Source organism: Elephas maximus, chromosome 25, assembly GCF_024166365.1.
Source record: "Elephas maximus indicus isolate mEleMax1 chromosome 25, mEleMax1 primary haplotype, whole genome shotgun sequence".
NCBI lineage: Eukaryota > Metazoa > Chordata > Mammalia > Proboscidea > Elephantidae > Elephas > Elephas maximus.
Genome location: NC_064843.1, coordinates 37,139,065 through 37,153,261, shown reverse-complemented (window position 1 = coordinate 37,153,261; position 14,197 = coordinate 37,139,065). Strand labels below are relative to the sequence as shown.

At 45.3% G+C, this 14,197-nt stretch overlaps 1 protein-coding gene across 3 annotated transcripts in view; it reads left to right on the top strand.

Annotated features, from left to right (window-relative positions):
* The first annotated feature begins 5,654 nt into the window (after positions 1 to 5,654).
* Positions 5,655 to 14,197, top strand: part of ASXL1 (ASXL transcriptional regulator 1) — a 93,786-nt gene continuing 85,243 nt past the window's right edge. The window contains exons 1-2 of one of the 3 annotated variants that reach the window (XR_007515463.1): positions 5,655 to 6,205; positions 12,652 to 12,734. Coding sequence is in view for 2 of the 3 variants with exons in the window: in XM_049869978.1 (XP_049725935.1) it covers positions 6,149 to 6,205; positions 12,652 to 12,734 (140 nt within the window). In the remaining variant the exon portion in view is untranslated. The other 2 variants (XM_049869978.1, XM_049869979.1) reach the window with 2 other exon arrangements.

Genomic DNA, 14,197 nt, shown 5'->3' with positions numbered 1-14,197 from the left:
GCCCCCTCATCCTCCATCAGACCCTAAACCACCTTTCTGACTTTGCCTCCTGCTCCTGCCCCTGCTGGCCCCTCCCCAACTAAACGCACTTGCGTCTTCACACACATCCTCACCCCTCACCCCAGTGTCATCACACTCAGTGTCACTTCTACACAGAATTCCCCCCAGCCATTCCTCTTTCCACTGGGCCTTTAAGGCCCAGCTAAATTGTCACCTCAGGGAAGCCTGCCTTCCCAGGGCTTATTGCTGCTTCCTTGTCCAAAATCGATTATGGGTCTCAATAATATATACAATTACTTATTCCCATGTCTATGATTCCATTAGATGAGGGGACCCTCAAAGTCAGTGACCCTGTCTTTGTGTTTTTGGTGGGCCCTAGCATACAATGGGTCACTTAGGAATTACAGTTAGAATGGGACCAGAGAAATGCAACCTATATGATTAAAGGGGTAGGGAGCAGAAGGAAGATAAATGGGTAAAGATTACGTAGCTTAGAGCAGTGGTTGGTTTGGAACCTAGGGCTCTTAGGGATCCAGGGAGGCAGAATAGCAAGGTGGTGAAGAGTGTGAGTTACACGCAGAGTTGGGTCACTTGGGTTTGAATCCTAGCTGTGGCACATATTAGCTCCATGAGCTGGGACAAGTAGTTTTATTTTTCTGGGCCTCAGAAGAAATGGGACTAGTACTATTACTATGAATTGACTTCAGAGGGTCTGGGAACACCCTGAAATAGTATATACAATTTTGTATAAATAGGTATAAGTGAAGTTCTTTTTAGTAGAATTCATGAAAGGTAAGAACCACAGAGGAGGGAGGCACTATGTCTATATTGGTTACCTAGTGTTGTGTAACAAATTACCTCCAAACTTAGTGGCTAAAAATAAACATTATCTCAAACAGTTTCTGTGGGTCAGGAATCTGTGAGCAACTTACCTGGGTGATTCTAGCTCCTGGTCTTTCATGAAGTTTCAGTCAATTTTGGCCAGGGCTGCTGTCATCTGAAAGCTGGCCTGGGGCTGCTCCCGTGTAGATCTGTTCATAGACTGCTTGACCAGCTGGCTGGCTTCCCCCATAACCCACTGCCGTCGAGTCGATTCCGACTCATACGGCAGTGGGTTATGGGGGAAGCCAGCTACCCATAGCGTGTGGTTTAAGAGAACAATGCAGAAGCTGTACTGTTTTTTTATTACCAAACCTCAGAAGTCACACTCTTGTCATTTCTGCAATATCCTATTACTACACAGGTCTGCCCTATTCAAAGTGGGAGGAGACTAAAAAGGATGTGAATACCAGGACGCAGGAATTATTGGGGGCCATTTTGGAGGCTGGCTGCCACAGTGTCTTAGAAGGAATTTGGAATGAAGAGCTTGGGGTTTAAATCTTGACTTCAGCACAATTAATTGTGTGATCTTAGGAAAGTTACTTAACTTCACTGGCCCTCCCAGTTTTCTCACTCACCTCTTGGGATGGTTGTGATATTCCGGAGGTAAGGCCTGTAAAAAGCCTTTGTAAACCCTCAACTTTCTATGTAAACATTAGCAATCATTAAAGAAGAGGAGGAAGAAAAGCCATTTGGGGTGGGGTGGGGGGAATGAATGTTTTTATTATAAAACATTGAAAATGGAGAAATAACCCATGTACCAGTGCCATCGCTTTAGCACAACTGCTCTTAGCATTTTGGTGTTAAAATACACATTAAAGGTTTTTTTCCTTCTTTACAGAGGAAAGAGTAGAGGAAATGGCTTAAACTGAGGCCAGAAAGATTTATGGTACATCTCCTTGGTATTAAGAGATTAAAAATTGGGATAGACTCCTTAGTGAGGTCCTGAGAGCTCCACCTGAAAACCTTAAAGAACCAGGCAGGCAGCTATCATCTCTACAATTTTGGTAAAACCTTCCTCACATCATCCTTTGAGGCCATTCTGGGGGGTTCCACAAATCTTTTTAAGCAAAACAAAAAGGAGAAATTTATTATTAAAGATAGCTTCACATTATTGAACCACATTACATTAAGCTTTTTATTTTTCCATCATAAAATTAGCATGTACTCATTCTAGAAAATGTGGAAAATACAAGTATAAAGAAGAAAAAAAAAATCACCCACAATCTTCCATCTTAATTTAAATGCTGTCTTGTCGTTAAAAATTTATTTTTTCAATTAAAAAAATGTAATGCATTGTAGAAAAAAAAACTGCCCATAATCTTACAATTCAGAGGTAACCATTAATAATATTTTAGTGGATTAAAATGTAATTTAAACATTTTTCCAATCTCATGAGAGACTGAGAAACAGCATTGGATTTAAATGATGGTTGTTTGGGTTAATGGGCAGGTGACCTATGAGTTAAGGCTACCTACCCATCACGGGCAGATCCTGTAACTGGTGACAATCATGAAATCCCTCTCCCTGAGCACCTTTACAACTTGCATACGTAAGTTTAGGTGAGTCATGCCTCAGTCTTCCCCAGTATTGTTCAGGGCTCATTCAACAGGAAATCAGTCCTCAAGGATTTTCCTCCAATAAAGTAATTACTGAAGTAGGGTCATTCATTCAAAAGATTGAGTGCCTACCATATGCCAGATGCTGGGAATATGATGAACCCAAGTAGATGCTAGTGAGAGCACAGATACTAAATCAAAAATACAAAGAAATGAAATGTGGGAAGGATCTGGAGAGCTACACATTTGTCAGTCATCTGTGTGGAACGTTTAGCAAACAGCATCTCATTTAATCTGGGACTTGAGGGAGGTAATTTGACTTCTCTGAACTTTAACTTCATTTGGAGATGGGGGTAAGATCTACTTCATACATAGAGTTATTGAAAGACAACATTTGCTAGAGTGGCAAGCCCTGCTTTAGGGCTTTGTCACTGAAGTGTACCAATGAGGCACTTTTTATACTTCAGACACCAAACCTTCTCAGACTGGGCACAAGGAGAGAGCTGGCATTTAGTGAGTGTCTACTGTGTGTTAGGCACTTTACAAAGATCCCATTCAATCCTGCCTTTTACCCTTTGAGTTTGTTATGATATCCCAGTTGTCCAAATGATGGCATCAAGCCTATCCATGAATGGTTTCACAACTTGCCCAAGGTCACACAGATAGGGAAAGACTGTAAGGGGATTCAAACTCAGGCCTTACCAAAGTCCAAAGACAGTGCTAATACATCAACTTGTAGTGAGGTTCAGGGGGTATGTAAGTGTCCTTTTGGGAATTCCTGGGTATATGTTGGTGGCCTGTTTGTTACTCAGATCTCTGAATATGTGCTTTGCTCATAAATGTGCACTTTGAAAACAATGACTCATCCCCAAACAGGGCTGGGATGAATATCAGACCTGTTTATCTTACCACCCTGTGGCACCTGTGTTGACTTCCAAAGACAATTTGTAATAAAAGTAATATGAAAAAAAAAACACACACCAAAAAATGTATGTTTGTTTTTTGGTGCATCTGACAAGAGAATAAACTCATGAGTTTCATTAACTTAAAAAAATCACAACTAGGTTTAATGACTAAAACCAACTTTCCAACATAACTTGTGTACTACTCTGAATATAGCCTATTTTCACATTTTATAATGACATTGTCACTTCTGTTTGTTTTCTGCAAGGGAAGAGACCCTGAACTATTCACCTCTGGATTCCCCCGCGGCTTGGTCCACATATGAGAGCCAGTCAGTGCTTGCTGAGAGGATTCAAAAGGCATTTCCACATTGCCTGTGGAATTAGCTTTTCCTTTGCTGCTGTAACAAATTACCACAGACTTAGCGGCTTAAAACAACATCTATTTATCTTTCTCACTTTCTGTAGATCAGAAGTCTGGACACTGTAGCTCAGCTCGTTCTCTGCTTAGAGTCTTCTAAGACTGAAATCAAAGTGTCGGCAGGACCGTTCCTTCCTGGAGGATTTCGGGGGTAATTTTTCCAGTCTCATTCAGGTTGTTGTCAGAATTCAGTTCTATGAGGTTGTAGGACTGAGGTCTTTGTTTCCTTGCTGGCTGTTGGCAGGGCTTGTTCCCAATTTCTTGAGGCTGCCTATAGTTCTTGGCTCGTAGCCCCCTTCAAAGGCAGCAACAGTGGGTAGATTTTCTCTCATGCTTCAAATCTTTTTTCTTCTGCCTCATCTCTTCAAAGGATCTCTTCTGCCTTCCTCTTCCATTTTTAAAGGCCCATGTGATTACACTGGACCCACTCAGATAATTCAGGGTAACCTCCCTGTTTCAAGGTCCTTAATTCCATCTGCAAAGTCCTTTTTACCATGGAATGTGACAAATTCACAAGTTCAAAGAATTCACAGATTCGTTGGGGATGGGGAGGGGAGGACATTATTCTGCCTACTGTGAAACCAAGCCCACTGCCAGTCAATTCTGTCTCATAGCAACTCTATAGGACCCATAATAAACATGTAAATTTTAGAGTGAATCTTGTATAGTGAATCCTGGTGTGCTAACACCAGGAAGCAGAGAGTGTGTTTCCTCACCCAGAGAAATCCTTTCAAATGTGGCCACAGTGAGCCTGCTTTGTTAGAGTTGTCCATTAATCCATTTCAGCACTGACTCTAGGAGTGTCTTCGGGCATTGCTTCAACAAATAGGCACAGAAAACATGCTGTATGCGGGGTGTTCTGAACCTCTTAACATTCTGCAATCAAGGCTCAGAGAGGCTATGTACTTTGCCCATTGCCTCTCAGCTGGTAGTAATCACAGCTACCATTTATTAAACGCTTGCTTTATGCAGGAGTGAAAGTCTGTGAACCTAACGTCAAGGTGCCCCCTTCATACCCTCTTCCAGTCGCTAGGTGTTTATGCTAATTCTAACCTCAGTAATGCCCTGAAGTATTAGACTCATGTTGCAAATTTTCTATTGAGGTTCAGAGAGGTTGAGCCACTAGTTTTAGGCCAAAGGCCAAAGAGTGGCTCAGCCAAGATTCCAGAGCAGGTCCTTTTGACTCCAAGGCTCGTTTTAGTCCGGAGAGTTTACAAGGGCTCGGGTGCATTCTAGTCAGTGGGCCCCAAAGTCCAAGTCTTTTACCCGTTATCATATCACCAAGTCCACCACGTGGTAAGGGCGTTCTAGGCTGCGGATGCAACCAGTGCAAACACAAGGCGCCAGAAAAGCACAGGAGAAAATGGGGAACTGCCTGGGTCTGTCAATCGTGGAATACCCGTGTTACTGGTATGAGTGTCCTGAGTCATTATTATGCGGTGGCGAGTCATTTTGGGGCGGGCCAAAAGGGAAAGCCCTGCCTCTTGTCATCTACAAGAAGTGTAGGTAATACGCGTTTAGGCGGGGAGAGACACAAAGTGGGTGCTGGTGCTGGGTGCCGAGCTACAAGCTCACGATCCCTACTTACCGACCCGACGGCCCGAGACGCCGAAGGGGTTAAGTATGGCTGGGAGATTCCGGCCACCGCCCCTTCCCAGCATCACCTCCCAGAATTCCTCAGGCGCACATTCAGTTCCCGGACCTCGCGATACTCCACCCAGGCCCTTCCCCGAACGGCGGCCCGTCCTCCTCCTTTACCGAGCTCTGCGAGAAACGGAGGGGGAGAGCTGAAAAGAGGGATCGCGGAGCACGCCGGGAAGTGTGGTCCAAGCGTTTAGCGCAGCCATATTCTTCCGGAGCGGGGGCGGCCAGAGAGGCAACCGGGACTACGATTCCCAGCTGCCCTTTCGGTTTGTTTTTGTTCAAAAAAAAAAACCCCCACACTCCCCCTCCTCACTCTTCACACACACTCACACACACCCACGGCAGACACGCACACACCCGGGCGCCGAAGGGAAAGCCTTCCTGCCCCGCCGCCCGTCCTGTCTCGGTCCCTCAGCGGAGCGGGAAAGCCGAGGCCGGAGCCGTGACCTCTGACCCCGTGGTAATGCGGAGCGGCCGCATTCCTTAGCGATCGCGGGGCCGCCGCCGCCGTGGGCGACTGACGCAGCGCGGGCGCGTGGAGCCGCCGCCGCCCCTCCCCCACCGCCACCCTCGCGCCGGCTCTCGCTCCCGCCGGTCTCCGTGAGCCCGCCCCCTCTCCCCGGCCGCACCCGAGCTCTTTCGTGCCGCCGCCGCTGCCGCCGCTCCGCGCCGCCGCCCCAGCCCGCCCCGCCCGGAGGTCCCGCGTGGAGCCGCCGCCGCCACCGCCGCCGGGGAGGAGGAGAATGAAGGACAAACAGAAGAAGAAGAAGGAGCGCACGTGGGCTGAGGCCGCGCGCCTGGTGAGGCCGGCCTCCGAGGGGAGCTCCGTGGGGGGACGTGGGGGTAGGCTCGCCGCGCACCCCCACGAGGAGGGGGAGGGGCGGAGCCCTGCCCTCCACCGGAGGGGCGGGGCAACGCTTCCTTTGGGAACCGGCCAACCCCCCATAAGCGCGGGGTGGGGAGGGGTCCCCCGCCGGACGGGCTGTGGCGCCCTTTTCTGCACGCCCCCTGTAAATTCCTGCGGAGGGGCGAGCCGGCAGGCCTGCTCCACCCCCTAAGGGCGGCGGGGCCCCAGCCTCCCCTCCCCTCCCTTCCCTTCCCCTCCCCTCCCCCACGAATTGGCGGCGTCTGGGGGGCTGGGGAAGCTTCGTTTATTCACCCGGGGGAGCTAGGTTTCCAGGAAGCGTCGAATGCCCCTCTCTCGCTGCCTGGTGGGTATTGGGGTGGTGGGCCTGACTCCAGGGGTGGGAAAACCCCAATTTCAAGGACGCGGTGGCACTTGGAGCTTTTCCAATCTGAACCAGGTGTATGGAAGGAAGCAACTGCTGTCTCCCGGCTTGAACAGTGAGCAGTGGTTATCAAACTTTAGTGTCCTGTAGGGACACCTGGGAGGTTGTCAGAAATGCTCATTTTAGGGCCCCGCATCAGACAGACTCTAAGATTCTGAGGTAGAGGTTCAGAATCTTCAGTTTAACCAGGTAGCCAGGTGATTCCAATGCAGGTGGTTCACGGACCACACTTTGAGAAACGCCGACTGCAGTGTTTTCCTTCCTAAGCTAGAACCAGGACAGGCATTTTGGAGAGAACTCACCACACTTTTCAAAGAATGTGTGTGTTCTTCACTTGTCAGTGTTCTGGTGTATGTATACATGAAGTGTTGGACAAAGACAAAGTGTCTCAGTTTTGAAGATAACTGCTTAGCAAAGGAGAGAGTAATTTGAGCATTTGAAGCTGCCTGGTGAGGGGGTTGTGAATTTTCTCTTTTAAAGCCTCAGAGGACTTGTAAGTGGAATATATCTGCTTTTGGATTTGCACCCACAAAGCTAAGACGCTTTGAGACATGTTCTTGTAAAATCTTGCTGATGACAATAGTAACAGGTTATGCTTCTCCTAGGGATGTCACTTCCTTAGAATTGTGATGGAGCAAGGTTATGATGCAGATAGCATAGTCGTGTATTGGCATGCTGTAGTTTATATATAATTGTTATAATTCACTTTTAATGATGAATGGAGCTCAGCCTTCTAATCTTTCATTTTATGGGGAAGTAAGTGAGGTTCTAGCCTCAAAGGTGTTGTGCAAAGGAAGATGAATACGTGTTGGGAGTTGATAAATCCTACGGTACATCTATTTATTTCTTGGAGCCTGTAAAACTCGAGTTACTGATTTCCAAGAACTACAGATGTTTTGTCCATAGATGTATTTTCACTGGAGTTCCTGATTTGCTCAAGGAACAGACATAGCAGTTGTTAGTACGTGGAAGTTTTGTGTTTCTGTTTAATTTGGTTGGGCATGTGAAATTTGAAGATTTTGAAGTTCCTAAATATTTTTTTCTGATTCAGTCAAAATCGGACGTTTTTGGCTAACTTTCAGGATATCTTGGAGATTTCAGGACTTCTCCAACGTTGCTTCACCTGGAAACAAATTTAGGCCTGAAAGGGAATAGGGGAAAGCCAAAAGGATGTATCCTCTTTCTCCTCGAGTTCAAGTCTTGGGTGTTCATTGAAACCCTCTTCTGAGTTCTTGTTATGCAGGTGTTTATGACTCTGGGCACCCAAAGGTAATTTGCTTGCCAGACTTTTACTTGTTAGAGCGAGGTGAAAGTACTTTTAAATCTTGTGTTATTTATGTCCTGACAAAATTCTGAAGTCCATTTGTCTCAAAATTCCCTTGGCTCTTACTAGTAGTTGAAAGCCTCTTTAGGTGTTTGAATTTGCTGTGATCTCAACTCCACCATTCAGGTTGCTATCTCTGTTTTATCATTGAATTACCTTCATGCCAGATTTTCATTAAAAATAGGAATTACTTTATGGTGCATTTTACATGGGAAAGAGGACTCATGAGAATGTGGTGTGTAGTTTCGTGTGTCTTTTTATGTGTCTTGAAGTTTTCTTGCCTTTGAATGGGACCTGTTAAATTAAGGGGAAAGTTTTTAGAGTCCTCTCCCCACTTTCTTACTGGAAAGTTTGTGAGTGCTACACCAGACAGCGAAGCCGAAGCCGGACTGGGAGCAAGTTGTAGGGGTAGGGCGGTTGGGCCACCTGAACACTTCTCTTGGGACAGGGGAATTTGGAGTGCTTGTTATGGCAATCAGATGCATTTGCTTGGGGGCAGTTTCAGATTGCTCCTGGCCTTCTTCAGATTGGCGGCTAGGATAATACTGGTAGCCTTAAAAAAAAAAAAATTTTTTTTTTCTCACCCCCTCCAGTAAAGAGGCAAATTCTGAAGAATTTCAGTAGAACAGTGTAGTGTACTCCAGGAGATGGATTTTTGCACATGTTAATTATGTTGTTGAGAAGTACTAGATGTTCTTCTTCCAAACATTTTAGAGTTTTTTCTAGATGTAAGAAGTAGACTTTAGGAGGTTGGGTGGGTATAAATCCTCCTGCTGTTAAGTTAGGAGCAACTTGTTTGGGAGAAGATAGCCAAGGGGATTTCCCTTCAAATTGAGTGCCCTTAAATGGATTCTCTCTGGCTTTGAGAAACTCTGCATTGCATGCTCTATCTTTCACTTTGATTCATGACTGACCATTCTTACATCAAACATTTTTTTCCCTTTGAAGTAGGAGAAGCGATACTTTAAAAAGAAATAGTGTGCTTTTTTTTGTACATTAGAAATAAAACACTGCTGAATTGTTCTTATACTAAAAGCTGGGTGCATACAGAGTTTTAATAAAAGTGAGTACTTTGTATCGTTTGATGTAACTTCCTTTTAGAGATTTTGATTCCCTTGCTTTAGATTCTCAGGGTCTTCCTGACTGCTGCTTAAATAACTGGTAGCTAATTTTTCAGTCATGCTTCTTAAAAAACAAAAACAAACAAAAAAACTCCACCCTACAAAAATTCTCTAGCTCAGCTCACACTTAATTGTCAAAGAAATGATATCTTGTGGCAGCGAACACTAGTAGCTTACAAAACCACTGCCGTCGAGCCGATTCCGTCTCATAGCGACCCTATAGGATGGGTTAGAACTGCCCCGAAGAGTTTCCAAGGAGGATTCGAACTGCCGACCTTTTGGTTAGCAGCCGTAGCACTTAACCACTACACCAGCTTAAAAAAAAGTTTTTTTATACAGGTTTTATTGTGGGTTTGGTTAAGTCAACATTGCATATCTTGGTACTTGTTAGATTCTTGGATTACAAAGATGGCTGAGGCATGCTCCTGAGGAGCTTTTGGTTTTCTAGGGGAGGGGAGGATCCATACACATAAATAGTATTTCATTACAGGCATGATAACTGCCATCAGAGATGTATACAATAGGGTAAACAGACATCCTGGCTCCTGTCTGTTGTCCTTTCACTCTCCATTGTCTTGGTTTGAAAGATAAATTGTATGTGTTGTGAAACTGTGGGGACACTGAAAAGAGACATTTAACTCTGCCTGGCAGAAACCAGAGAAGGCTTCCTGGAAGAAGGTGTTTTCTGAGCTGACTTATGAAGAGTGAGTAGGAGTTAGCCTCATCACAGAGGACATGAACAGGAGCTGGTGACAAGAAAGATCACTGGGGTGTGTGCGTGTTTTGTATGTATTTGCAGGGCAGAGAGTGTGAGAGTGGGGTAGAACTACAAGTAGTTATTGGAGCATAAAGTTTGTAGGGTGTCATTTTGGCAATCAGGCAGAGACCAGATTTTGAGGGTCTTGTGTGCCATGCCACTGAACACCTACTCTGTGCCAGGCACTGTGGGGATGGGCACTTACATTATCTCTAATCTTGTAAAACAGCTCAGAGGAAGTCTTTAATATCCTTCAAAAGTGAGGTAACCAGGGCTCCAGTTGGGTAGGTAACTTGCCCAAGATTTGAAGGCCAGAATTTGAATCCAGAGCTGTCTGGTTCTAAAGCCTGTGCTTTTCCAGTGTACCATACTGACTCTGGGACCTTCCACTCTGCTGTATGTGATTAGGGAGATGTTAAAGGATTTTAAAGCAGCAAAGCGATAGGACACGTTTGCTTTGTTGGGGTGACCTCAAGCTGTAGCTCTGTCAGAGCAGAGATTTGGTCTTGTTTAATGATGAATCCCTAGAATCCTGCCTGGCACAGAGTAGGTGCTCCATGTATTTGGTGAATGAAGGATGGTAGCAGAGGAAGAATGTGATTTGAGGAAGGCAGAGCTGGATACAGGGATAATCAGTGAAGAGTCTCTTGTGTTGGGTCAGGTAAGAGACTGAGTGGGATCCTCGGAGACAGGTGAGAGTGAAGGACGATGCTTTGGTTTCTGATTTAGGTGATGACTGGACACACTGCCAACCAAGGTAGGATAGTAGAAAAAGAGCAGATCTGGAGGTTGGCAATTCGAGTCTACCCAGAGTCCCTGTGAGTTGGAATCGATTCAGCGGCAACTAGTTTTAGAGTCCCTGGGTGGTGCAAGAGCTGGTTTTAGAGCCCCTGGGTGGTGGTGCAGGCAGTTAAGCTCTTGCCCACTAACCGAAAGGTTGGTGGTTCGTGTTCGCCCAGAAGCACCTCGGAAGAAAGTTCTGGTGATCTGTTCCCAGAAACTCAGCCACTGAAAACCCTGTGGAGAAGAGTTCTCCTCCGACACACACGGGATTGCTGGGAGTCAGAACCGGCTCGCTGGCAGCTGGCTTACTGACGACCGAGGGGGCGTGTCCAGAACCGGCTCGATGGCAGCTGGCTTACTGACGATCCAGGGGGCGTGTCCAGAACCGATCCAGGGGGCGTGTCCAGAACCGGCTCGATGGCAGCTGGCTTACTGACGATCCAGGGGGCGTGTCCAGAACCGGCTCGATGGCAGCTGGCTTACTGACGACCGAGGGGGCGTGTCCAGAACCGGCTCGATGGCAGCTGGCTTACTGACGATCCAGGGGGCGTGTCCAGAACCGATCCAGGGGGCGTGTCCAGAACCGGCTCGATGGCAGCTGGCTTACTGACGATCCAGGGGGCGTGTCCAGAACCGGCTCGATGGCAGCTGGCTTACTGACGATCGAGGGGGCGTGTCCAGCACAGAATTAAACGTTTGGCTCTGAAGCTTGGGGAGAAGTCATGGTAGAGGTTTGAGAGTTAATCAGTATTTACGTGGTAGTTGAAACTGTAAGAGAGTATCATGTTACCCAAGGAGGATATGAAAATTGAGAAGAAGGAAGCTCAGAATGGGACAGTGGTAAATAGAGGTTTTATTTTAGCATCTACTTCTGTGATTGCCAGAAGAACAAACAAATCTGTTTTGGAAGAAGTACAGCCAGAATGCTGCTTAGAAGCAAGGATGATAAGACTTGTCTCAAGTACTTCGCACATGTTGTCAGGAAGGATCAGTCCCTGGGAGAGGACATCATGCTTGGTAAAGCAGAGGGTCAGCTAAAAAGAGGAAGACCCTCAATGAGATGGATTGACACAGCAGCTGCAACAGTGGGTTCAAACACCACAGTGATTGTGAGGGTGGCGCAGGACCAGGCAGTGTTCCGTTCTGTTGTATGTAGGGTCGCTATGAGTCAGAACCAAGTTGACGGCACCTACCAACAACACTTCTCGAAACATTGACTTCCTTTAGTGCTAAAAGTTTATGTTCTTCTGTAGGACTGCTGCTGAAGATACTCTCTGTGAGGTCTCTTGCTTTACATTTTATTTGTGACAGAGCAGTACTTGGTTGGTATGGTCGTTAAAGACTGCAGGATGTTAGTTTGACTTGGAGTAACCTCAGCAGCTGCACAGGTAGAGAAAATACAAACGTATTGACAGCCTGTCTTTTTCCCCCGCTTAGAAAAATAGCGTTTCTAAAACAACATCTTAAAGTGAGAGAGCTGGTATTGGTCGCTAAGAAAGTATAGCCGTGACTTATAGATGATACTAACATAAATGGGACATTGCATTTCTTGTGGTTCTGTTTGTATCAGTCACGTAGAATTATAGCATCACTTTGCCAAATGGCAAAATGTACTGTGGCAGTAAACACCAGAATTTTCACAACATGGTGGCAGAAGCACCATATAAAGATATGGGCACTAGTCAAGCTTCCTTAGGAAAGAGCATCTGGACACTGTGTATGGTATACATGTTATATATATACATACATAGCATGTTTGCTAAGAAGATGTGTGCTCTTAGAATTGAGAATTAGCTAATTGTTGTCACTTCTATTAATGATATATATGTTTGTTTGGTCTTTAAGTAATTTTAACTGTGGAAAAACAAAATTAGCACTGCTGGTACCTCCGAGCAGGACTATAGCCCATAATACGGATTGATGGATGTAAATGGAAATTGCCCACTGAATCAGGACATTTATATTTCTTCAGGTATTAGAAAACTACTCGGATGCTCCAATGACACCAAAACAGATTCTGCAGGTCATAGAGACAGAAGGACTAAAGGAAATGAGGTTTGTATTGATCTTGTTGCTTAACATGAGGGTTTCATGGGACAGATCTTTTCTGTAGCTATCCAGTGATATAAGGAAGCGTACATGTATATTTGTATGTGTTCATTTGTCTGGTGGTGGTGTTGAACTGTCTCCCAGGTTGTGTCCTCTGAGTGGTGGGTGGGAGTGGGTGAACATCCATCAGTTTTCCTCGGGGGTGTAGTGGCTCTCCCTATCCTCGCTCCCACTTGAATCTTGAATGTGGAGCTTGTTTTTTGTGTAAGGTGTCAGGACACATTCTCTCTCATAGTTTGTCCCAGTAATAGAGAAGGGCCAGACCCTCAGACCCTGATGTGCTATAGCGTGTACCCCTCTACACTGCACCTCTGAAGTCCTTTCTTTTATGATCAAGGGTGGCCTTATCAGTACAAAATTCACTAGTTTTATTCCTTACTGGTGCTAGCCATTCATGATATGAAAGTACTAAATTTTGAGGTGTACTTGTTTTTTTTCTTACGTAGTCTTCATAGGGAAGCAACAAGTTAGAAATATAATAGGTATAACAGGAGCTGCAAGCGTGGAAATTGGTGATTGTCTTTAATACTACTTTCTCCTCACTCGAGCCTTTTTTTAATTTAATTGAGGAAGAAGGGGAGCATAACACAGGCCCGGAACAAACAGCATGTGTTTTGCTGGTCAGGCTTTAGTGGCTTGAATTGACCTGTTAGGGTCAAAAGGTCTTTACTTTCCAGTTGTCAGTTTAGATGCTCTCGAGTTGACATTTTGTGGGGAGAGAAGGTCAGGATTGTGTAGATCGTGTACATTTCAATAGTAGCCGTGCACTGTTATAATTGTGCTTTATTTTTGTTTTTATGGGCTATTTCCTATCATGCTGCTGTCTGCACTGCTGTTGGACCACTATGCCTATAGAAGGTAAATTAGTCCCTTCGGGACAGATGGAATTGAGAACCCTAACTTGTCCTGCTTCTTCCTTTTACAGAAATTATGAAGCACTCATGGTAGCTTGTGATGAGTGAGCAGCTCTGTAATTTGTAGACAGAGGTATGGTGTGTAGGAGTCACGTCGTTTGCAGGAGGACTCTGCCAGCATGTAGTTTCCCCTGTAGCAGAGATGTTAGCACACCCACTTGATACTCCAGATTCTGCACAAGGCTTCTTGTAGAGAGAGTGGTTCTTGATGAACTTTTTTTTAGCATCCAGTGTGTTCCAAAACAGAATAAGTAATAGGTTTTTTTTTTTTTAAATGGCTTTTTTAGAATTAGAATTTATTTTTAACACTGCATAAATTAGGACCTCTAGTTCTGAAAAATACTAAGAGGCTTTACTTAAAATACTTAGATTTTTTTACCATGCTGGGGAGAGGAAAGAAAAGATGCACAGGTGATGCCCCACCACTAACATGCGAGTGTCCAACTCATTTATGTTAATGATGGGCATTTGTCTATTTTTAATAGCTTTTTTAAG